The sequence below is a fragment of the Daucus carota genome, chromosome 1, assembly GCF_001625215.2.
Source record: "Daucus carota subsp. sativus chromosome 1, DH1 v3.0, whole genome shotgun sequence".
Taxonomy (NCBI): Eukaryota; Viridiplantae; Streptophyta; class Magnoliopsida; order Apiales; family Apiaceae; genus Daucus; species Daucus carota.
Window position 1 is genome coordinate 51548056 of NC_030381.2, and position 25556 is coordinate 51573611.

The 25556-nt window shown below is 34.8% G+C and overlaps 3 protein-coding genes and 1 pseudogene across 3 annotated transcripts; 2 read left to right on the forward strand and 2 right to left on the reverse strand.

Annotated features, from left to right (window-relative positions):
• Positions 1-177: 177 nt before the first annotated feature.
• Positions 178-4426, reverse strand: LOC108206990 (33 kDa ribonucleoprotein, chloroplastic). Its single transcript, XM_017377451.2, has 4 exons — positions 4023-4426; positions 3828-3926; positions 1074-1364; positions 178-563 (listed from the first exon to the last, which is right to left on the reverse strand). Exons 1-4 carry the CDS (start codon positions 4374-4376, stop codon positions 459-461), a joined length of 849 nt encoding a protein of 282 aa, XP_017232940.1. The 5' UTR covers positions 4377-4426; the 3' UTR covers positions 178-458.
• Positions 4427-5002: 576 nt separating this feature from the next.
• On the forward strand, positions 5003-9706 carry LOC108205130 (uncharacterized). Its single transcript, XM_017374939.2, has 11 exons — positions 5003-5229; positions 5307-5495; positions 5875-6022; positions 6125-6262; positions 7689-7828; positions 7944-7991; positions 8432-8542; positions 8622-8803; positions 8886-9007; positions 9237-9313; positions 9391-9706. The coding sequence occupies exons 1-11, from the start codon at positions 5089-5091 to the stop codon at positions 9499-9501; spliced, it is 1407 nt and encodes a 468-aa protein (XP_017230428.1). The 5' UTR covers positions 5003-5088; the 3' UTR covers positions 9502-9706.
• A 467-nt stretch (positions 9707-10173) lies between these two features.
• On the forward strand, positions 10174-11940 carry LOC108204340 (probable serine/threonine-protein kinase PBL7; annotated as a pseudogene).
• Positions 11941-15039: 3099 nt separating this feature from the next.
• On the reverse strand, positions 15040-16314 carry LOC108224410 (putative F-box protein At3g21120). The gene has a single exon (XM_017399030.2). The coding sequence runs from the start codon at positions 16312-16314 to the stop codon at positions 15040-15042; it is 1275 nt and encodes a 424-aa protein (XP_017254519.2).
• Positions 16315-25556: the final 9242 nt, after the last annotated feature.

The following is a 25556-nucleotide window of genomic DNA, read 5'->3' on the forward strand; positions in this document are numbered from 1 at the left end:
TAAAGTATTTGGCCACACAAAATTGATTCAGTAACGGTTCAGTGGCGAAAAAGACCTTGTTATGCGATGATATGTGAAATTAGCAAGACCATGGGGGGAAACGCCCATCAATTCTTTACCGAAACAAATAACTTACCAGACAGTTTTTTTAGCACTACTAGAATTGAATTACTGATATACAGGGAAATGCCATATATATTTTGTCCATTCATTTTAACATGTCAAGGAATACAAGTAGTGCATAACATGGACAGCTTCTGACAAATCGAGTAGATACATAACAGTAAATTTCGGTACACACTAAGAGTGAATGTAAAGTAAAATGCAGAGTCACTGAGACCAAAATGCTCTTCAGTAGCTCCTCTTGCACGTTAATATGAAGATATGTAGTAATGTGCCTCTATATATCAAAGGTCAATCAAGACAAAAAAAAAAAAAATCTAACGTCGAGGTGAAGCCTATGACTCTTCAGGCTGCCCATCAGGAGTATGTTCTTCTTTACTTACAGATCTATCTATGCTCTTTTCACCAACTTTCAGAATAATAGGTCTGCCTAATAACTCCTGCGCCAAAAAGTGAAAACAAATATTACAATCCTCCTGTTTAAGGTAATATAGTACTACTGAGATATTATAAAACTTCATCCATGCAAAAAAATTGCATGTATAGAACATATTGATCCAATATAAGGATCTGCAGTCATGACTCATGAAACTCTTGACAAACACACACACGCGCGCGCACGCACACACACACACACAAAAAAAAAAAAAAAACACTTGTACAGTGTATAGTGACTAATGACTAATGAGTATATATGATGTAACAATAGTGGAGTCAGATATCAGCTAAACTTAATGAAGCTCAGGCCACAAGGTGACTTCTTAGGTTGAATGCTATGACAATTTATGTGAGTAAATAGATTATTAGCTAAATCACCAGTAAAAATACTTCTCCTTGCAACATTATGAACAAAGACCCGGAGTAACTAGTCTCTCGACTATATCCATGTACAACATTTAAAACCACTAGTCATTAGAGTTGTATGTAGAAAGAGAAGCAAACCAGCTTACCTTTCCATTTAATTCGGATATTACACTCTCTGCTTCCTCCCTCGTAGCAAATGAGACAAATCCATAACCAGCAGAGTTTCCTGAGGGATTATTGAAAACAACTCTGGCTGAAAGTGGCTTGAAATTGGCAGCAAAAAATTCTCTGAGATCGTTAGCTCTCACTTTCCATGCAAGATTGGACACATAAAGTTTATAACGTGTTTTTCCTGGTGGGGGACTATCAGGAGGAGGCGGTGAAGGTCTTTTTAATCTCTTTGCATACTCTACAGTGAGAACCCTTCCGGACAATTCCTGCATCGCAAATATTTTTGAGCCTAAGAGAAATGATGACGGAAAAAGACCAAGAGTATATAGGAAACATAGTATTACATGTATAATATATTTGCAGATTACAGTTGGAAAGGGAGCCGTATTAAACGGTACAGATGGCCGGGGTCAAATCTCTTTTCTACATTATATTTCCCTATTAAGTACTCTGTGATATTAAAACAGGTGGCTCATATGTAGAATATAATCATAAAAACTAAATGTCAAGAGTGATTTCATGTTTGCAAAAGCAAGACTGGAGGGTGTGTACTAAAGTCCGTCTCTAAACATTTTTTAAAGAATTCTTAATGTAAATCTTCACTCCGCCACTCACTGGCAGTACTAAATCCATACAGTTAAATAGAAGCTTAACGTCAAAGGTCTTGTGAATCTAGTGTGCTTTACATCTTTTAGATCACTGTGCTTGTCAAACATTTTCACATGAACAACAGAAGCAACCAGAAAACATTTCAGCTGATGCTTTAGTGCAAAACTTTCATGTACTCAGGATAGCACTTTACTATCCATTTTTCTCTTTATTATATTTTCTACTGGCATCGCTTGTATCTGTCTGGCGTCAACACACCACAATTACACTGAGTCAACAAGATACAACTACATTTTTAAATTAAGAAAATCAGGAATTTTTTCTCCGTGCATAAGAATATTATACCATTAAGCCCTGAAGATTCAACTTTTCAAGCCTCTTCCAAAGACAACTTCAAAAAAGACAAGGATAACAACGATAAAGGAGGGCAGAGGTGGACTAGCACTAGGAGGAGTGGGAATATCGCCCAATAAAATTTTGCTTTTTAGTGTTGAAAAACCCTATATCTAACTTAGTCTCACAACATATGGTTGATCTAGGTTTTAATCCTGCTAAAATCATATTATTATGAATTTTAAAATGCTAGTATAACAAAATAATATGTACTACTATATTCATATTTTATGTCTCAACTTGACAGGTTTAAAGGAAGTGAATAGGATTGATTCAGGTTTGAGTGTTGCAAAATTTTGTTTACCCGCTAAGTTCTTATGTTAGCTATATTTTTCTGTTTACTTCCAAGTTCCGATAAATTTTTATTGTGCACACACACACAAACATGCAGTTGGTAGCAAGGAACAGGGACTAGTATAATTGCAAACACAGCAAAAAGGGATATTATATATCAGCAATCCACTTTTACAATCATGTTCAGCGACTGAAGCTGATGTAGATCAACTGGAATTTAGCAATTTTAACTGAACTCGAGTATTGGTGCTAAACACAAGTCCGGTTCCAAGTGTCAGCTTCCATGTTTTGTTAAACTTGGGATTACTAAATGTGGATCTAAGACCGGACACACGTGACACAGGTGAGGGGAATCGAATATAAGCTTAACATAGTGCATATATATATATATACACACACTTAATCCATTTACTTTGAAAATAGTCTCTTACACATAAAACTTGTACATATAAATCATGTATGTCATAATCAGAGCATAGAGTTTCAAGGATAACATTGAAAAAGTCATCCATGGAACTCACTCTCTAGAAAAACTTGTTGTATGGCTTTACATATCATCTTGAACCTAGATTTGTGCAAAAGATGAAGTGTCCAGTTTAAATGTTAAGGCTCCGACTTGGATCCAATACCCACACAGTCATCTCATGTCCGTTGAACATGACACATGTGCGAGGAAAAAATTGGAGAATCTGGGTGAGGAATTTACTGATGCCATACTTTTACCAGAACTCATAAAAGTTCCAATGACAATTCTTGACTTAAGTTCCCAGACAATTAGGCGTTGGTGTGCCAAGATGCTTATGTGTTGCCTGGCGTTCGGCTCAATAAAATCATTGTTCGTGTTCAACTCATCAATAAACTAGCCCAGCCTTAAAAAAATATTGAGGCTCACCATATAAATCCCCCAAGTTTGAGCACAGCTAAAAGTTGGCCCAAAAACTCAGGAACAGACGCGATAACAATATTCAATTCAATCATTTCATCATTTGGTATAAGCTATAAATTAATTTATTACTTATTAGTTTGTCAAATACTCTTGTCAACGTTAATTCAATCAGAACTTATTCCGATATGAATATTATAATGCCACAAGAGTTTTATGTAAATGAGTAACTGAGAAATTAACTATTTATATATCCATCAAAACATGAGTCAGTAATTACCAATTATTAATAATTTTGTTAGTTCAGTATTACTTGCAATCTGAAAAAACTTGACGAGAGCAACAAAAAAGCTCTTTTATGTGAACATTATTACCAAGCTAGTTGCAAGCAAAACTTTGTAAAGTAAAAAACATAACTTGTGAGCAAGTGATCAAGATTCGAGCTGAAGATAGCCTATTTTTAACGAGCCTACCATGAGTTACGCGAAAATGCAATGAAAACAATGTCGGTAACTATAGTCAAAATATAAATAGTACAACAAGAACTTACATAAGAGTTAAATTTATCAATAACAGCTTGAGCTTCCTCTGCAGAATCCATTGTAACAAATGCAAACCCTCTGCTCTTCCCACTCTTCTGCTTTATAATCTACTTGTATAAAAAAAACACAATAAGTCAACAAATTCTTTAACAAAAAAAACATTATTTTTGCCAAGTACGATAAAGATTATATTTTTATATTACCTCAACATCTGTAACAATGCCACATTCACCAAACAGCTTCTTGATATCAGTAACAGTGAGCGACCAAGGCAAATTGAGAACATAAAGCTTTCTTTTTTGAGATATTTCAACATTCTCAGCTTTTTCTTCCACTTGAACCTCCTCCTGGACTGTTGTAAACACTTCAAATCTTGATTTTCTTGAAATCTTAAAGGAAGATAGAAGTGGGGTTTTGAGAGAAAGGGTAGGGGTATAAGGGGAAAGTTGGAAATTTATTGAAGATGAAGCTTTGGGGCTTAAAGGGTGTGTAGATTTTGATGAACAAGATGATGGGTAGGGGGAGAAACGAGAGAAAGATACTTCTAGTGCCACCATTTTTGTAATGACTGGCTCCAAGAAGACCTGTAATCTATCTATCTATATTAGTCTTGTAATTAAATTTTAAGTGCTTTGATAATTTAAATTAAATTTAAGGGTATCAATTATCAAACACTTCATTCAACAAATCAATATGAATATCAGAATTTTTTAATATGAATTAGAGTTCGCCCACCAGTTTAAACATAAATCTTAATATAAACATTGCAAATATAATACAATCAATTTAAATATAAAAAATTATCAGTTTACATATACAAAAAATAGTACAAACTACAGCAAAAATATAACTGATTAAATAATTTATGATATATCAAACTTATATCATTAAAAATATAAAACTAATATAATTTAGAAAAAGTAAGAAATTTCCAATGTAATTATAGTTCTATATAAAAATTTAAAAAAATTGATTTATTGAAAAAATCTTGATAACTTTTAATTAACTATAAAAATATGTCATCAATTTATTAATTAAATTTAATTTGAATTTAATGATTTATTTTCTAGGTTAACCAATTATTCAATTTCTGATTTTCGTTTCGATTGTCATATCGAAATAAAATATTATACAGTATATTCTTTTAAAATAAAAGTAAATTACGTGTCACCTCCTTGACTATTCTATTCATCCCAAATCCAATTAGCAACAGTAATTGCAATAAGAGTAAGATCTGTAGACGAAGATGGATGAGAAGTTACGACTGTAATGGCGGGTGAAAATGAAAGTGATCCGGACTACGTCACTTGTATGCTTCAACCTCGCCGGCCGGACTCCGATCTCAATTACGTCGGAATTCGCAGGCTCCTGCTCTCTCGCAAGCCCCGGCCAACTATCCTTCGCCGCAAGGTTCTTTTATCTATCCAAACAAAATCACTTCCTCATCATTGTTATAATCACTAATATTTGATTTTGATTTTGTTAAGGATTGGCGGTGCAATGGGAGAGGCTACGTGGCGTTCCGTAATTACATCAACAGACCTAGCAATTGGGAGAATACGCATATCGCGAGCCACGCCAGTACTCCCAGTGGGAATTGGATGCAGTCTCTGGGTTCTTTCAGTCAACTGTCGCTTTTGCTCGATGGCGATAGCTGGAGTACAACTCCGAGCAGGGTTTGTGCTTTAACTTTATATCATTGTTAAAACTAATTCCGCAATCATATTGGCTGCAATTTGTACGGTACTTCGAACTCGGGTATTTTCAGGTTTAGAGTCCGTTTGGCTGAGTTTAAAATTGTGACTTATGACGTACGTGACTTGTTGGTTATTAGAATATAATAATAAAAATAAAAGTGATTTATAGGTAACCTATAAAATAGTTCAAAAAAAATGAAGTCACGGAAAGTATACCTTAAACTAATTTCTGACTTTAAATCAATTTCTGGCTTATTATGCAAAAATAATTTTTTTTCGGTTTAAAGTCAGAAACAACTTTAAGTCTCTGGTTTAACGCCTAGACAAACAGGCTCTTAGTTTGTTGCTTTTATTGTAGGAGGTGCAAAGTAACAGTCAAGCATTGAGTCGAAGTGCAAGTTCAAGCTCAGTTGGTGGAAGTGATATTAATCCCCCGCGAAGAAAGGCTGAACCTGGATATTCGTTTGTGGGGATGCATTTTATTTTTGACCAATGCAAAGCAATGGGTAAAATTGTTGATAGATGATTGCCTTTGTATCCTTGCTTAGTTGATAGTTGGTAGTGATATTTTTTCTTGGGCAACTAAGCTCTATAGCTTTATTTTTCAGTTACGGTTGTGAAGTTCGGGCATATGAGTTCAGATTTACTAGCGTATGGAGCATCAGATGGAACGCTGACTGTGTGCACTGTCTCTGAACCACCTTCCATACTCAAGAAATTAACAGGGCACTCGAAAGATGTCACAGGTTTGATTAACTGGTATTGGTTCTGTAGTCTTTCTAGATGCAAATACTTTGTTTACAAACTCCTTTTTTCTAGTAGCATACTGTATACAATCACTTATTTTATATTTTAAATAAAAATGATCTAACATCAGATATGCTACGTGATAAACTAAGAATTGCAGAGTCAAAGTTTCTTACTAAATGCCTCAAGTTATCTTCTAGTGTCTTTATTATCTTTGGGTTTTTTTTCTTGTTTTCAAGGTTTGAGCAATACCAAAGTAGATCTTATAACTGAACTATTTTTAAGTATAAATTTAGTCAAAGATTTTCTCTCTCTTACATTTACCCCTAGTTAATCAGGCGTACTGACATTGATATCCATTACCTATACACTAATTATGTGATGTATACCACAGTCTATAGGTTGTTTGTGCAGTGTGTTGATTGGATCAAGTATAAATGGATATGTTCAAGTTAAAACTCCGGAATAAATTTAAACATTTATAGCATGATATAAGAGTGGGGTTGCATTGTGGTGGCTAATAATGACATCTATAACAAAAAATTGGCTTAAATTTTGTTGTGACAAATTGGTGAAAAGTGAATAGATGGAGGAATCATGGTGGTGTCAGGTGTGTGTGTATAATGTGTTGAGGATGAAGAGGAGACTGTAAGTAGGATGGACTTGGACAGTCTGATCAAGAAAAGATTAAATATTAAGAACTTCTAGTGTTAGTCATATTCATGCAAAAAGCAACTTTCATTGATACGATTTATTATAAGTAAAGCTGTCTCTTCATCCGTTGTTCTCTTTGTCATTTTAACGGCGATCCACAAATTTCTCGTTCAAAATGATACTAAGTCACAAATTGCCAGAATAAAGTTTCAGCTACCATTCTGCATCTTTGTGTCATGTCTAGCCACCAAAATGTAGGGGCTCTATTGTTAAAACACGGAAAGATCTGACTCTAGTATACTGCAAGCATATTCTCTGGTGATTAATTTGTATACAGTTCGGGGTTTTGAAAAAAAAAAAATTGTTCAGTAATTCTCTATTTTTCTGTCATGAAAGTTTTTATTGGGAATAATTTATTTAGTGTTTCTCATGTCTGCTTAGGAAATTTAGTCAAATGTAAATATTGTACATGTCAAGGGAAAAAGACTAAAGAAAGTGAGATATGTATTCACATTTCAAACATTTAGTATTCCTTAACTAATATTCTTCAGAAAACAATATTTTACTTGAGCCTAAGTACCAACTTATTGCATCTTCTCGAGACATTTCTCACACAAAAACTTGCAATTTTTTTACTATTACAAGTTACAACTTCATATTTATGGGTCGACTTGTGAAGTTGTTGGAGAGTTATCATTCAATAAAGCATGTAATACATAATATATTTACATAAATGTCTTTTGTGTGGATTCTAAAATTTTTAATTTCCAGATTTTGACTTCACATTGGGCAACCAGTACATAGCATCATCTTCAGAGGATAAAACAGTGAGAGTATGGGACATATCTAAAGGAATATGTATTCGAGTAATTTATGGAGTCTCTGCGCAGCTGTGTATCCGGTTTCACCCTGTATGTACACTAACAGTTCTAATTTCATACGTATAATTTTTTTAACTTTACATATATATGATTGAGTTGATCTGAGAGCGCTAATATCTTTTCCTGTCTTGATGGGACTGTCCAGGTCAATAATAACTTTCTATCAGCTGGAAATGCGAATAGGGAAATTAATGTAAGGAAATACACTTTTTATTATTCTTTTTATTATCACAGTTTTTTACTTTGAGAACACATGTAATTTGGTTCCTTGGTTTTTATATAACTGAAATTTTATTTTTCAACTTTTAAAATATATTTTTTTCCTTCTTACACGAGTACAATTACCTCTTGGCCGCCTCTCCATCTCATAGAGTTATATTGCTTCAATTAATATCAACTCCATGTGTACTAAAAAATGCCTTCTAGAATTGTTGAAAAAGAACTTCCATTATATTCCTAAACAACCACAACCATATTTTACGAGCTGAGGAGCTATATATGCAACTAGATGCTTATCCTCGCAATAATATGTGCTATGGTACAATAAAATTGCATACTATCTATTGTATAGATCTTTTACTATATCTGTTTTTTATGGTTGTTATTCATTTTTTGGACTTTCTGGAATACAAGGTGTTTAATTTTAGCACTGGGAGAATTATCGATAAAGCAGTCTTTGATAGTGAGGTGACTGCGATGGACCATGACCACACTGGTCAGCTTATTTTCTGTGGGGATGCTCAGGTATGTGTGCTCATTCATCTTCTCTCTTTTCATAAATGCTCTCTAAATATATTTCATAGTGTTTGCTTTGGATCTGCAGGGATCTATATACACAGTCAAAATGAACTCGCACACGGGTAATTTGTCTAGATCTCACCGTAACCGTAGCGGTAGCAAACAGAAATCTCCAGTCACGACTGTACAGTATAGAACCTTTTCTCTACTGTCACGAGGACCTGTGCTGTTGTCATTTACTAGAGATGGAAGCTTGTCTTATTTCAGGTCTGTCAAAAATTGAATTTACTTTATCTGGAGATTTGAATTTGTTGCAATTGTGAAAACCTGAAAAACTTCTATTTTGCAGTGTTTCTTTAGAAAGACAAGGTTACCTTACTATACGTTGCTCGCTTAGATTGGGTACACGGCTGCACAGCATTCGCGCTTCCTTTTGCCCACTTCTTTCTCTTGAAAAAGGAGAATACATAGGTATGTCTGTCAACGCCTAAAGTATATTCAAAGTGCTCAATTTCCAACGTATGATGAGTTAATACATCATAAACAAAAATGATACCGAGATATCTGCTTTTAGACGTGGATCAAGAAAGCAAATCCACCACTGCACAATTGTTTGCTGAATATGCGTAGTTTTACATCCTAGAGCTTGCCTTTTAAGTGCTTGTTGATCATTCTGATATCGGTATATGTTCTCTTGAAGTTGTTGGGAGTGACGATGCAAATGTCTACTTCTACGACTTGACACGCCCAAAGCATCCATGCGTGAACAAGCTACAGGTTTGTTTGAGATGCGTCCAAGGTTCTTTTTCATTCCCAATGAGTTTTATTGTTGATTAACATAAATTGCACTGTAGGGTCACGGTTATGCAGTTATAGGAATTGCTTGGAATTATGGAGAGACTTTGTTGGCATCTTCGGACTTTGGAGGCACTGTTATTGTTTGGAAGAGAGCAAAAACAAAGTAAAACTAATCACGAGAGTAATGTCGAAGATGTGCAAGCATCTTTCTTTTCCCTGGATGACCACCCACCATTTTTTTGTGAATTTTGTGTAAAACTGTAGTGTTAGTTGAGTTGTAGTTCGTGTAGGAATCTGAATGAAATGATATCCATTCGTTGTAACCAAAATTTTCCTTTCAATACTATATATAATATATGACAAGTTTTTTCAGATCTAGGTAATAATGTATTTTTCCCCCCTTTTCTGTAACGTATTCGGTCCGGTCATGATTCTTGCTGCTGTGTAACCTGACCGTGACCAACCCGGCACGTACCGCCCGGGTTGACTAGTTCTAATCATGACTCATAGCCACTACCGATTATCACTATAATTTATCACAACTATCGACTATTTACCATCATCACAGACCCTGGGTCTTCCGCCCATAACAGCTAGACTGTAAAGTATAAAATCGCACATTCAAAAATTTGCTCGACTTAAAAAGTCATCCACCCAAGAAAACTGCACTACAATGTTCTGCGGTACCGCACCAAACTATCCAATCGTCCATTCAAAGTTTTGCTCGACTCACTAAGTCGTCCACCAGGACCAACTAAAATGATAGTATCAAACATGCTTATATCAATCAATCTTTTTAGTACATGTCTAATATTGATTTCATAAATAACACTCTGCTTTATGGTTTGTTATAATATTGGTTACATCAAATTCCTGCTTCAGGTCATGGGAATGAAAGAAACTTGACTCTACTTCAAAGACTAAATATCTCGATTGATGTTGCCCATGGAGATGGAGTGGATTACCTACATAACAACAGTCACACAAGTATGGTTCATTGCGACTTAAAGCCCAGTAATATTCTTCTTGACGAAGAATTCGTTGCTCACGTTGGTGATTTGGGTTTGGCAAGGTTCTCTGCTGCAAGTATAGATGAAATCAACCAAGAACAAACAGGTTCAACTGGTATCCAGGGCACTGTTGGATATATTCCCCCAGGTAGTTCTAAAAATTGCTTTGTTTTTTCCTTTGAATACTATATAATACTTTAACATTGATTAGGAATTTAGGAACTGTGTTATACCATATAATAACATACCATGTTTTGTCAACTTTATATGTTTGGTTGTGCAGAGTATGGAATGGGTGATAGTATTTATAATTGGAAGTATTAACTTGAATGATGAATCTAAAGTACTGTAACTTATTATGTGTCGTAGAAACGACCAGAAAGGTTCCGACTGAGACCTCAATTACTAAGCCTGCACCTAGAAGGTCCTCAGTTGAGGCGACAGACAATAAGGATGATAATGACAACAAAAACATTGCATCTCAAGCTTTCACTTTCCGTGAGCTAGCAACTGCAACAAGAAATTTCCGACAGGAATGCCTTATAGGAGGAGGATTCGGACGTGTTTGAAGTCTTTGTTAAAAGACATTTTGAAAATGCATTTTCTGGTTCGCTTACACTCAGGTTGTAGCGATAAAGCAACTAGATCGTAATGGATTACAAGGAAACAGAGAGTTTCTGGTAGAAGTCCTGATGCTGAGCCTCCTCCATCATCAACATTTGGTTAATCTGATCGGATATTGTGCTGATGGAGAACAAAGGCTTCTTTTTTGGATGAAGATTTCAGTGCGAAGCTATCAGATTTTGGATTAAGCTTGGACCTGTTGGGGATAAATCTCATGTATCATCCAGATTCCAGAGTAATGGAAACATATGGATATTGCGCCCCTGAGTATCAGAGAACGGGTCAATTAACAGTCAAGTCTGTCTGACGTAAACAGCTTCGGGGTTGTGTTGTTGGAGATGATTACAAGAAGAAGAGCCATTGATACCTCAAGCAGAAATGAAGAGCAAACACTAGTTGCCTGGGTAAGCTCTTTCCCAATTAAGCCATCGAATAATTAATAATGTTATTTTGCCGCGGCCAGTGATAATTCATAAGTTGTACTAAAACCTTTGAGCAGGCAGGACCAATGTTCAGAAAACAAAGCAGATACTCAGAACTAACTGATCCCCTTCTATAAGGAGAGTATCCGGAAAAGAGCGTTAATCAAGCAATTGCAGTTGCTGCAATGTGTCTGCATGATGATGCATCAGTCCGTCCACTGATGATTGAGGTGGTCACTGCTCTTAGTTTCCTTGGCGACGCAGCTGAACCTATTGTTGCTTCACCTATCACACTGCCTTCTCCACAAGCTGTGAGGCCTGTCAGCGGAAACCATTCTGATGAGATCAATAAAACAGAACGCTAGCTAGCAATAGCAGAAGCCAAGGAATGGTGCACAAAATCAAGAGACCAACCGGTTTCACAAGCTTCTGTTTACCGCTGATATCCATTTTTATTTTGCACGCATGTACTATTGAACTTTAGATCTGAGAATCACAAAACTCAAAGACAAGGTCTTATACATTTACGCGGAGATTTTTTTAAAAGAGATGATCCAAAAATATAGCTGCATTTCGTAGTGAAGCCTGAATCTCAAATGCATAACGTTCTACAGAATTAAGAGAAACATTTGGCATGTAAACCAGATTAGAATGTTGTGATATATTTATTATTCTGAATCCGAAATTGTCAGCCCTAAATTAGCATAACTATTAAAACTTCCCCCATTCCGAAATATAAGAGAGAATATAGATATAAAAAAAAAGTGCTGCGCAGATACAAAATCAGTTAAAATGGCCTTCTACTATATTTTCTATTAGAACAGGGAATTTAACCTGACACTTTCTAAAATGGCAAATACTCTCATGCTGAATCCATTGATCGCACCATGTAGAGGAATCTGGTTCTAAGAACAGATCGAGGTCATTCCTCAAAGGGAAACCAAAATGTACAGCAATTACACACGGCAACAGGTTTTGAATCTAGTAACTAATGACCTCCTGGGCAGATGATATCTCTCGCTCCGCTAAGAGAATTAGAAAAGGGAAAATCAAGATAAGAAATAAACGTAGTAGAGGCTAACTTAACTACTTGTAGAATTCCTCATTCGTAAACACAATAACTTACAAAACCTGAGCATGAGCTTAAAAGAAGAGAATTATAGAGTAATATGAGCGGCAAAATGAGAATAGGATATAGACGCGAAATAAGCAAACACAAATATTAAAACCTTCCTGACTCAAAAATAGGATAAATAACAAAACCTGATTACGAACCTATAACAAGCGAATGGCAAGGCAAGTTAGTTAAACTGGCCTTCTACCTTATAATTCTATCAGCTGGACTGTTAATTAAACACTTCAATTGTCTTCCAAACCGACAGACGATCCTATAGAACACTTTAGAATTTATTGATTCATCTCTTAATGACCTAATAGATAGCGGAGGAGATGGAGTTATAGATTTTATTCCTGAAAGGGAAACCAATCTAAGCGCATATGTAAAGCAGTCCCTCGTTGAAGATGCATTCAAATTTGGAAGGCACACCAATGTATTTGTTTCGTAGTTATACAGTGGAGTGTCATTATTGCGAATAAATACAATCTCATATGACATAACCATACTTAAAACCCTACTGCGAGTACTGAATATACTGAGATTGATTGAATAATTCAATACTGTACATCTTACACAAACACCACATTCCTTCTTCTCGTCCAAAGAATAAACACCAAGCTTTATTCTTCAAATTAGACAGTGGAAAAGTAAGAAGATCCCTCATTCACGGATTGTACTGTTCGTATACATTTATTAGTTACACTACAGCAGAACTGAGGCAATAACTCGCTCTCATCGGACAAGACCCTAGTATAATATGTCCAGCAGGCAGTAAGGACAGTCCTTAACCATGGCATTTGCTATGGTTGAATTTTCAAATTCAGAAATAGGGATTTCGTAATCAGGATCTGACTAATTATGAATCCATGAACAGGAACTAGAAGAGTAAAACGTGTACCATAGACGTGACGAATAAAAAGAGCGATAGCAGATTCCCACCTTGTAATCATTACTTCAAGGATCAAAACCGAGTCCATCTCCACCAAGGACTGTTTTCTCTTCGTAGCTGGAGCGAATGACGGTATATAAGAATTTAGTAGCTAGAAGACAATCATTGTCGGTAGGGTTTTGACCACTAATGTGTTCTTTTACAAATTGTGGATCCGAAAATAGAGATAACCTACATAAACATTGAAACGAAGTTCTGATTTGAGAAGGAGGTGCCAATATGGCAATATCTCCTTTCCTATTTCTTGCGGCTGCTCCAGAGAGATTCTTATTATTTTCCCATGCAACTCCCTAGCCGCCAACATTTTTGTAGGCGCCTTGTGCAAATATTGTTCTCCTCGTTTGCGCTATTAGTAAGAGCATCTCCAATGGTAAAATCCCTTAGCTAAAATTGTCTATGTGACCTATAGGTGGCATCTAGATGGCATTTATAGAGATTATCTGAAAGTTTTACAACTCCACCCTCTATCCCCTTAGCAAAAAATATAGCCAACCATGTTTCCTTGGCTATATTTGTCGAACCAAGTCAGCCCTTAGGATAATTTTACCTAAGCACAATCATATATAATCCATTGGAGTATTTACCCGACCCCTTGACAAAAAAATTACATAATGAGTTTAGCCAATTAATATAGTCAACCATTATACATATTAGCTTGGAGATGCTCTAACCATATCAATTGTCTATTCCCACTATTGGAGAAAATTACCTGAGATATCTTAGGAAAGTTACATGAGATGTATCTCAAGTTCCTTATTCTCCATATATTGGAATAGTAAATTCTATAACGAGAGCTAATATTTACCATGTATAACGAAATATAACAAGGTTGTATAGTTTCAACATTATAATCAGAGAAATAAAGGAGTTGCACTGATACAAATCGGGAAGATACATTAGAACGACACACGGGCCTCGATACTAGTCCTTGACTGACAACAGGTAGAGGCTCATTACCAGAAATTGTCACAATAAAACCAATTTCAGTTTCCTGATGGGAAAGACATTTCTGGTGTATCCCATTTGATCAGGACAACCAAAGAGGCGACTACATTAGAAAGAGCTGTGTCTGAGCGTCTGACACAGCTTGAAATGAGGTAGACATAACCATCATGTTATTAAGTCAGACTTGAGAACGAGAGATTAGAACCTAGCAGGAACACATTCGGCAATTCCACCGTCTGTGACATCTAAATTTAATTGCATCAGCTAACAATAACTTTCCATACATTTCTCAATCATTATCATCATTGTAAGAGAGAAAACCAGAACAAAACTACTGCCCCGGGTTACAAGGAAGCAGAAATACATTCAGCAATTCCACTGTCTATAACATCTAAGGCATTCGTTTTTTGTCTTTCACATTACTTAATACTACTTCCATCTTACTTTCACATTACAAACCACTAACATTTTTCCTTTTTCATGTTTCATACATTTAAAGGAAACAAATATAAAGGGGAAAAACAAACATAACTACTTAAAACTTCCCAGATACCAAAATATGAAAGATAGCAAAACCCACATAAAATAAGAGTGCTGTAAAGCGCAGATTCAGTTAAAATGACCTTCAAACCTGGCATTCAATTGAACACTTGAGTCGTCTTCTCTAATGGCAAATGATCTCTTAGTGAATTCACTAAACGCAGAGGACGAATTGTAGGGTGATGACCAGGTAGAGGAGTCTGGTTTTCTAAATAAATAGAGGTCATTCCTGGAAGGGAAACCAAACTAGGTGTATATGTAAAGCAGTCACCCGTATCAGGAGCCATTACACCCGGGATGCGCTCAAAAGTCCCCAGTTTGTGATTAAAGCGGGTAAGGTCACCATATTCATTAATTACAATCTCGTCGCCATACTTGAAACCCTGTTGCAGGCAGTCAAAACGTCGAAAACGTAGAAATGGTCCGAAACTGTACATCTTACTCCACACACCACCCTTGCATCCCTTGTCCTCGTCCAAAGAATACACCTCAAGCTTACAAACTGGACATCTTTCATATGCCATGAAACTAAGAAGGTCCCTCATACAGACGACTTTAAATTTCTTATCCTTGCTGAATTCAGAGGAGTACCGAGGCAGCAACTTGAACCTGTTACTTGTGGCATCAAACTTGAATGCATCCAAACATAGAATGGCCTTCTCCTCATTCGAGGACGAGATAGTAGTAGAAGAAGTAGTCCAATAAGGAGAATCCCTAACCATGGTAGTCGGAGTTAGAGATTTATTCTCAAAATCAGAAATAACAATCTCAACATCACGATCATCAAACTGATAATGAATCCATGAAGCTGAACTCGAGGAGTAAACAGCATAACAAAGACGTAACTTATCAAGCGACCGATAGCATATCCCCACCTTGTAGTCCTTACTTAAAGGATCATAACCGAGTCCCGCTCTACACAGACAACCATAAACTAGCGGTGGAAGGTGAAATTCCTTAGATTGATGAATTGCGGGGTTCCACAAGGACACTACATTTCTACAACACAGAGAGACTAAGCCCTTGGCAGAACCGATCAGATTCCAATCATCATCGTTTCTGAGGAGAAATTGCTCTTGGTAGCGGGAGATAATAGCAATGTGGCCATATTTTCTAATAACCAGCAAGTCATTTTCCTTAGGGTTTAGACGATCATTATGTTGTTTCACGAAGTGAGGATCGGAAAATAGAGATAGCCATGACTTACATACAGACTTGAAACGTGACACGGATTCGATTGGGAGGCGTGACAGGATTTCATCTCGGAATAATTCTTGTGGAAGCTCCGGAATGGGTTTCATCTTTTTTCCAGGCCGTCCCGATTTAAGCGCCGGCGACACCCTTTTGCGTTTTCCCCTGGTTAGCCGAGACATTCTTCTCGAATCGCGTGGTGAAACCCTAACCCAAATGCCTGATTTTGCTAGAGAGAGACTGGAATCAGTTTGATAGTCCTGGAGCTGCAAATCTACTCTTGGGCAGGGGTGAATATGGGTCGGGTTGGGGCGGGTTTTTAGAAAAATCCGACCCAACCCAATTAGTTCGGGTTAACAAAAATTTAACCCATTAATTAAAAAAAAATTAGATAACCCAACCTTACTCAACCCAATTAATTCGGGTTGGGTCGGGTTGAACTTGCAAATATAATAATAATAATAATTTAGTCACTCGCACATTGATCGCTAGGAACAATCGGCATATGTTAATCAGTTACTATGAATCATTCATTAGTCCATACGTAAGTTTCTGATTGAAAAAGAAAACCTACTTCATTAGTGAAACATTTGAACAATAGTGAAATAATAAAAAATTGTTGTATATACACTTAGTTATGGACTCTTATTTATAAGGTGCACATCGATAGCTAGGAAAAATTGGCATATGTTACTCAGTTACTATGAATCATTCACCAATATTAGTCCATGCGTAAGTTTCTGATTGAGGGTCTGTTTGGGAGTGCTGTTAAAAATTGCTGTGCTGTCAGAAAAAGTGTTGTTAAAATAAGTGCTGTTGTAGAAATCAGATAACTGTTTGGTAATTTTTTGATATTTACTTATTTTGAGTTATAATATTAAAAAAAATAATGTTTTTGGTGATGTTTTATAATGAGATCTATAACAGCATTCTGCAAAAGCTGAAAAGCAGCAACCCCAAACAATACCTGAAAAGAATACCCGCTTCATTAGTGAAACATTTGAACAATAGTGAAATAATAAAAAATTGTTGTATATACACTCAGCTATGGACTCTTATTTAAAAGGTGTACATCAATTCATTAACATATCATTAATAATATTCAGATTCCAAAGGCCATCTATTACATTTTATAGTTATCAAGATATTTAAAATTATCCATATATTATTATAAATATAAAGACACATCCTAAAAAAATCAAATTTAAGTTAAAAATTGATCGAGATAAATTCAAAAATGTAAAATAAACCTGTAAGTATTATATATATAATCGGGTTGGGCTGGGTTAGTTTAGGGTTAAAATTTATAAAACCCTAACCCAACCCAACTTAATCGGGTTTTTTAAAAATTAACCCATTCATTTTTCGGTTTTGAACGGGTCGGGTTATTCGGCCTGAAAAAGGGTTGGTTTGGGTTGGGTTAGCGGGTTGAACGGGTTTATGTTCACCCCTACTCTTGGGCCCTGCTACAATATTTTACCTAATCCCCTGCCCCAAATTAGATGGGCCCGTTGACTTCGGGGCATAAATGATACTCCTTCCGTCCCAATGAATTGTATACAGTTTCATTTTTCGGATGTCCGACCAATTGTATAGTACATTCCAAAAATAGTAAACTTTTATAATATAAAACATCATTACCCCACTATTTTCTTCCACTATCTCCATTCTGTAATAATATAAACACTATTACACCCACTACTTTTCTCCAATATCTCAATTCTATTATTAAATATAAATGGGTCTCATCACTATACCCACTTTTCATCTAACTTTACTCATTTCTTACACAATTTCTTGGTCTCCGTGTCCCAACCATTTGTATACAAATGGCTGGGACGGAGAGAGTATCACTTATTTTTTAAAAAAATTCTTTTACAAATAAAAATTAAATATGAAATTTCTATTTATAAAAAAATATATAAAAATAAATTCTTGAACTAGACAGTTAATGCACCTTAAGTTACATACTCAAAGTCATCTTAAATTTCATGTCCAAAATCATCTGGTTCATCCAATTTTGGTATGTAGTACAAAGGGTGTATTAGTGAAATTTTAAATTATGTTATAAAATCTGATAAATCAGGATTTTTAATTATATTTAAGAATCTGATAGTATTCAATTGTCATTGTACAATTCACTAATAAATTTTGGATTCATAATATGATTGGATTTTGTGGGATTGTTTATATTTTAAGTTTTTTGAAATCTCACCAAAATTCATGAGATTGTGAAGCATTATGTTTAAATTTTTAAAAAATCTATAGCAGCTCCGTGACATATGCAGGGGACCATGATTATTAATAAAGTTTTGGCCAATAAAAACCCTCCACTCAACGAAAAATGGTTGTTAGTGTGTCCATGATCACACACTAGAAAATCTGTTGATTTAATAGTATTTTTACAAATATGCATGCAATATGTTAAAATAATTGATAAATTTGGGTAATGAGAAAATAATATTATTACACTTAATATTATATACAACGATTTTTACCAAGATTGAACCTAGAAAGTTTAGTCCAGGAAGCAAACTCAGCAGGTAGATTTCCTTCAAGATGGTTGCCATACATGCTTATGTTTCTGATGTCTGCACAAATAACTCAAATTGACAGGAAATTCACCTTCAAAAAAATTATCCACCAGATAAAGATACTTTACTACTTTAGGCGAGTGAGTCAACCAATTTCCATTAGGGATTGAGCCATGAAAGTCTTCTCACTTAGGTGCATTGCGCGGAGAAAGGAGAGGTTTCGATTATGAGGAGACAATGCACCCGCCAGTGGAGCGAGGAGAGGCTTAGTGGTGTTACTCTTTGCCGTCTGTGGCTGCATGAAACTCCTTTCCACGGACAGAAATGGATAGAATTGTTCCATGAGTCTAGCACACCCCTTGAGTCAAGTGTAACTGAAGCCTTAATAGAAAATAAAGCTTCCTGATCTGTGACATTGTTTGTTAATGCATATACAAATATTGTTGAGGTTTCTAATACAGAAAATGAGAGGATGATATATCTAAGAATGTTGAGACTCATAGTTCCCTTGTACAACAAAAATGAAAATGCACCGGGGATGAAAGCAGAGTGTATTGAAAAGAACGATTGATATAAGCATGTTTGGTACTACTATCATTTTAGTTGGTCCTGCTGTCCTGGCGGGCGACTTGGGGGCTGTGTGGCAATGGTATAAAAGCCGGCTTCCGGGTTTATAAATTGGAAGCACTTATTTCATACTGTTTGTGTAAAAAGTCAAGAAGTACTCATAAAAAATTAGGAATGCTAGCTTTTGTTTCAAGGCTTCTACTTATTTGTCAAACACTTTAATCACTTATAAGTCTTAACTTACTTCTAACTTCTACTCCACTTTTTATTTTAAGCCAGAAGCACTTATTTTAAACTCACCCAAACGGCTACTTAGTAAGTCAATCAACACTTTGAATGAACGATTGGATAGATTGAATGTTCTCTACATTTGCACGAATTTTGAGTTTTTTATTATATGTATATATAAATTCATAAATTATATCAGAACAAGATTGAAAAAACAAGTCTAGTTCTTTGATAGGAGCTCATTCCAGCAGGCAGCAGCTCTACACTGTATTCAGTTTTGAACAAACTGGGCCGAGATATAAACCGCAACTTGCATAGGCCCAAAGTTGTATCAGCTGATCACTCTGCCCTACGTGTGCATGTTTGTAGCAATACATAATTGATACTCAAAATAATTTCATTCAAATTGGTACTCACTTCTGGAGCTTCTCGCACACCATTGACCCATTGACTATTAAACGAATCTTTCTTTTTTTTCTTAAATTGACAACTTCCGTAGGAAAAATTGGCTCAACAATACTCCCTCCGTCCCATCCATTTCTTTACACTTTCCTTTTTGGGATGTCCCACCCAATTCTTTACATTTCAAAACTTACCAAAAATAGTTAATGGGTCCCACTACTTCTCTACTTTTCTTTCCTTTTCACACTACTTTTACTCCACTATCCTCTTTTATACATTAAAAATCAATGGGTCCCACCACATTCCCCACTTTTCTTCCTCTTTTCCACTACTTTATACATATTTCTTAACCTCCGTGCCCAACCCATTCGATAAGAAATGGGTGGGACGGAGGGAGTATATGAATTCAAATCGTTGACCTTGAAACAAATGGTCAAGCCATGCTTTCTTCCTTGCCATTACCAAGTTGAACGCATGACTGATTTCAAGAGTCTGGACACATTTGTTCACGGTAATTCCTGTTTCACATTGCACAGATTAGATTCATGGCTAACTTTATCTTACAACAATACAGGATATAAAACTTGTAATAAAAGCAACAAATATCCAAACAGATTGTTGACATTATGCTACGACATGCCTGCCAAGGAATTCATTGTTTTGTCCCATTCCTCAATGTTAGAGCATCTCCAACCATCTAAAACTCTTGGCTAAAAGGTGAATTGGCTTACTTAAAATAAAAAAATTTAGCCAACAGCTCCAAAAACTCAACTCCAACCATGCTCACCTGTTGTCTATAAATTTAGCCAAACTCCTATGGATGGCTAAATTTGTCGAACCTCTACAGGTCTGTAAGAAAATCTGTAGGAAGATTGTACATCATTTATTACTATATTGAACTGATATATTCTATTTTAACAATTTAAAATATTAATAACATACTATTTTTAAATTATAGCCAACCAATATAGCCAGTACCATTGAACCAAAATGTCTTACAGGTACAGCAAATTTTACATAATGTCTTACAGGTCCAATTTAGCCAACGATTATAGCCAACACCGTTGGAGATGCTCTTAAGGGGTTAGTGATGGGATTGCATCACTTTGGTAATCACTCCCACTTTCCTTTTCCAAAATAGACTTGTCCTTCTTAAGTATTCAATTATTAATCTATTTGATTAAATTTTGGGTCTTATCCTTTTGCTACACTATAGGCTTTCATTTCAACAGGCCCGCCAAAAAACTTCTAATTCTTGTATTCATGTGCTATATGCATTTTCTTTTTGCCTGATTAATTTTCCTTTTAATTATTTTCTGCCTGTTTCAGGCCGTTTGTAGACTGTACTATCTCAGAAAAAAATTAATTTTAAAAAAATATTTAAAAAGTAAAAAGCTTATTTCTAAAAGATAAAATAACCGGACGTCAATCTAATTTGCAACACATAGCCAAGTGGCTTTGTAGTGTGGTACTTTTATACTGCGGTCTGACTGGGTTAACCTTTTAGGTTTATTATTTGAACCGGGGGCTTCTATACATTCAGTGTACGTGGCCACCAGGAATGCAGGATGGTCATTTCAGAGGTGAAACGACTGAAATCTATTTGGTCTGAACTGTTAGAAAATATTAAACATAGGATAAACAAGATGGAAGAGATATTTATAAGCACTAATCTCAACTCTCAAGTACTACAGTGTATTGTCTCTCTTATTTTTTTTAAGAATGAAAATACAAGCAATTTAAAGAAAACCACACAGATTGACTTATTCAAAATACTTCGTAAAAACACTCAAACAAACATCAAACATCTGACTATCTTTATCAAAAACTAACATGGACACAAATAATCAAATTACATCAAAATAAATAAATAACTAAATAATTAATAACAACTAAATTTAAGATTATTCAGTCCCGTTCCTATCTCCGCAAACCCTAATTTCCCTTCTTCTGTCTTTTTCTTTTGCTTAGTAGCGGCGGGAGCTTCCACCGGATCTCTATCGGTGGAAAACCCCAAAATCTTTTATTTCTCTTCTTTTGTGTTTTCTTTTTTCTTTCAATAAAACTTCTTTGCTGGCATTTGTTTTTTCGGATCCAAGGATTCAAAACCTTTTCCGATTTGGCCTTCTTTTTCTTAGATCTCATTTCCACGGAACAACGGATTTTTTGTTCTTCCCGGTGCTTTTATCCTCGAAAGTGGTCTGAGTTATCTTGTTTTCATAGGTTTTGTTCCCAGATCTAAGGTTGCCTTGATTTAGCCAATATTTCATTTTTATCACGTTTGGTTTTGGTTTTTTTGTTGTCTCACGTTTGTGTGAGTTTTGTTATTTTCTCATCGTTTGTGTGAGTATGATGTTTGATTTAATAATAAAAATTGTCAAGAGATTGTATTTTCAGTCAATAGCTCAAACTGTTTGTTGCGGAAGCGAAAGTGGCGAAGTATGTGTACATATCATCTTCAACAAATCATGTGATTTTATCTCCAAGATGAATAGATTAATCAGTGATTAATCTTCCCCAAACCCTTATATATAATTAATTTATATAATTAGAATTTATAATTTGTAGTATTTAGTCCCTCAAAACTCATGATTTTGTAGTATTTTGTCTTTAAAAATTTTTTAGTAAAATTTCACCCTCCGGAAAATATTTATGTTTCCGTCCCTACTTGCATTGTCCTAGTTTATCCTAAATCATAATTCAAATTTGTAAATTAGTATTTTATTTTACCAACAATTTTTATATTAATATTTATATTTATTGAAAATATTAAATAAGATATCATTTTAATATAAAACATAGCAAATTTATTAAATAAAAAATATGTTACAAGTAAATAAAAAAATAAAATAATAGTAACTTTATTTAATCAACTAAAAAAAGCATATTAATATAATATAAATATATTTAATATTAGTCAGATATTGAAATTATTCGATATTCTCAAGTTAGGAATTTAAGCCATGGAGTTGTCCTTGCTGTTCTAGCCAGTCCAGCCACCTGGCCGACATTCAGCTTTAAATCAACCAGTGATTAACACGTACTTCGCATTTTGTGATGCAGCCGCGAAGTTATTCATCAGTTTATCTCACATATTTAGATTTGTTTAGACATTTTGGTGTCCGCACGTAATTTAGAAATTTCGTACTCCATAAAATATAAATATTTACTCAACTTGCCAATTTCGCGTCTACAGAATTCTGAGTCCGACTTCTTTTCACGATATCTTATATCGCTCTTGTCGCACATATATTTCATTTCGATCTAAGAAAAATCAAAATCAAACGTACATATATAAATAATTAAACACCAATGCCTACCGAGCACGATTAGATAACCCCAACGGTGAGTTTACTCTATGTTGTCCTGAAATATCCGGGTTCAATTTTGACTCACCCAGAAAGTTATTAGAACAAATGTTAATTATAATTTGTAAGATATATAAGCTAAAAAAAAATATGAAGCCCCATCCAATGCCGAAAACAGGGGGATGAGGGTGGCAGAAAAAGCCTACCAGAACTCATGGAATTTTTAATTCTTAGTAAAGTAGGTAATCTTGTTGATAAACAAAAGAAAATAAACCAACCATTTTTAATGAATGGGATGGAGATGGGCCTACAAAAGCATGGAACAGATCAAATTCATCAGCAATGTGTTGGCATGAAATGGGCCTATATAATTTGATATTACTATTATTGTTATTAATCAGATAAAGTTGAAGAGGGTTAGTAAACTAGTGACATCATGGCTTAGAGCATCTCCAAGAGCCTCCTTGTTGGCTCCTAAATATAATATAAAAAATGTGGCTCTTAGTAATTTAGGACAAAGTTAAGAGTGTAAACTCCAACAATACTCTCTACATCTCTTCTCTATTTCATATTTTATTCATATATTGGGCTCCACTATAACAAAAGAGAGGGAAAGATGGAGGTTGATTGGAGGGAATGATTTTTTTATTGTGAAAAAATAAGTTAGGAGCCATGTGGTGGCTCTTAATTTTGAGGAGAGAGGAGAGAGAAACAAGAGGCTCTTAAGATTTAAGAGCCACTTAAGAGTCTCTTGGAGCAACATTTTGCTTCTCCCTCCTCAAATCTCAAGTTAGGAGCCTAAATGAAGAGCCTCTTGGAGATGCTCTTAGGCAACTTGATTAAGATGGGACCCAAGTCCACTAAGGAAGAACCTATTTCTATTTTTTTATCCTTGTATTCGAAAGGAACATTTGAAAGCTCCTTTCAGTAGAATATGGTACGGAGAAATTCTAAAAATAATTAAATATTTTAGAAACAGAATAATCAACTTTTTATTTAAATTTTTATAATATATATAAGCATCAAATAGTTTTAGTTGAAGTTAAATATCTTTTCGGCCAACAAATTAATTATTTAAGGACAAAAGCTGTGCCCACTCTTTTGTGATGGAACATTATTTTGTGGGGATGTTTTCTTAAACTCAAAAATAAAGTATTTAATTTTATTCTGTAAATATATATTGTTTCATAATTTTTTGAATGAAATTATAGTTTTTATGAAACAAAGGCAAGCCCTCGATGCATGTATAGCCAAGCCTTTTAACCTGTATAGAGTATATTTTATTGAGTTATGAGAGTGAAACATGGATAAAGAAATAAAGAACGGAGTGGAAAATCATGCAATTACGCAAAAAGACAATAGTTGAGTAGGCGAAAAGTATTTTTGTGAAAAGGAGAAACCAAAATAGACCTGCATCTGAATATTTTAAAACTACTACTAATAAGGTTCCAAATAGGGTTGTCTTAAAAGTTTAAATAGACAAAAGGTAGAATACAGAGTGAAATCCACATCTGTTCCACTAAATTAATTTTTATTGAAAACATAGTTTATAATTACTTAAACAATTTTGTTTGTAGCAGCTAAATGTGATAGTAAAGATCATCTTCTTATGCCATTTTAGATAGACATGTCTTGTAGTATGAGTTGTGCAAAACTAGTTTAAAGAAGATTAGCTTGAGTTTAGCATTAACAAGGTAGTGTTTGCCTACTCGGTTCCCTAATTGTCGGCAGGTTTTGATGTTTAGGTGAGCAGCAAACCCAATGCCATTAGTACCTAACACAATGTACTTTAAAAACTCCAAATTAGGATTAGTTTACTTTTATTAATCCATCTTTCCCTCTCATTTCTTTACAGTTATTTAAGACGCATATAAAACATAGTTGTATAACTTATTTTTTTTAAAAAAAATTTTATAAAAATATAAACATCAAACTTTTATTCAGAAGGAAAAAAAGTTCAAAATAATTTATCAAACTACATTTTATGAGAACATTAGAATGCGTGTCGAGCCCCCGTTATCAAAGGTAAACAAATGAAAGGGACGGAGGGTAATATACAATTAACACGACCCCGTATCTTGATTAAGGCAAAACAACACCATGGTTCAGGAGGCTGCCATGATTCGCACGAAGCCGTTGGTCAGCTTATATTTTCCGAAGATTCATTTAGCTTAATACTAAATACCTGGTGGTGTTCATAAATATATTTATTTTAATTTTTGATCAGATGGATAATCATATTTTGATGAAAATTTATATATGTTATATAATTAAACTAGATAAAAAATCTCTATCATTGATTTATGTCATAATATAGTGTATTATAATCACTAGATCACTTCAAATAGATTAATTATTATATCAAATTTTCAATATCTTATTATC

Bases quoted from the DNA above. Each gene is read 5' to 3' on its own strand.
- LOC108206990 (XM_017377451.2), bottom strand. From the start codon at position 4,376: ATGGTGGCACTAGAAGTATCTTTCTCTCGTTTCTCCCCCTACCCATCA. The intron at 3,927-4,022 runs GTAATATAAAAA...TTATACAAGTAG, and splicing joins GCATTGTTACAGATGTTGAG to ATTATAAAGCAGAAGAGTGG. The intron at 564-1,073 runs GTAAGCTGGTTT...TTTTTGGCGCAG, and splicing joins TATCCGAATTAAATGGAAAG to GAGTTATTAGGCAGACCTAT.
- LOC108205130 (XM_017374939.2), top strand. From the start codon at position 5,089: ATGGCGGGTGAAAATGAAAGTGATCCGGACTACGTCACTTGTATGCTT. The intron at 6,263-7,688 runs GTTTGATTAACT...TTTAATTTCCAG, and splicing joins GCACTCGAAAGATGTCACAG to ATTTTGACTTCACATTGGGC. The intron at 9,314-9,390 runs GTTTGTTTGAGA...ATTGCACTGTAG, and splicing joins CATGCGTGAACAAGCTACAG to GGTCACGGTTATGCAGTTAT.
- LOC108224410 (XM_017399030.2), bottom strand. From the start codon at position 16,314: ATGTCTCGGCTAACCAGGGGAAAACGCAAAAGGGTGTCGCCGGCGCTT.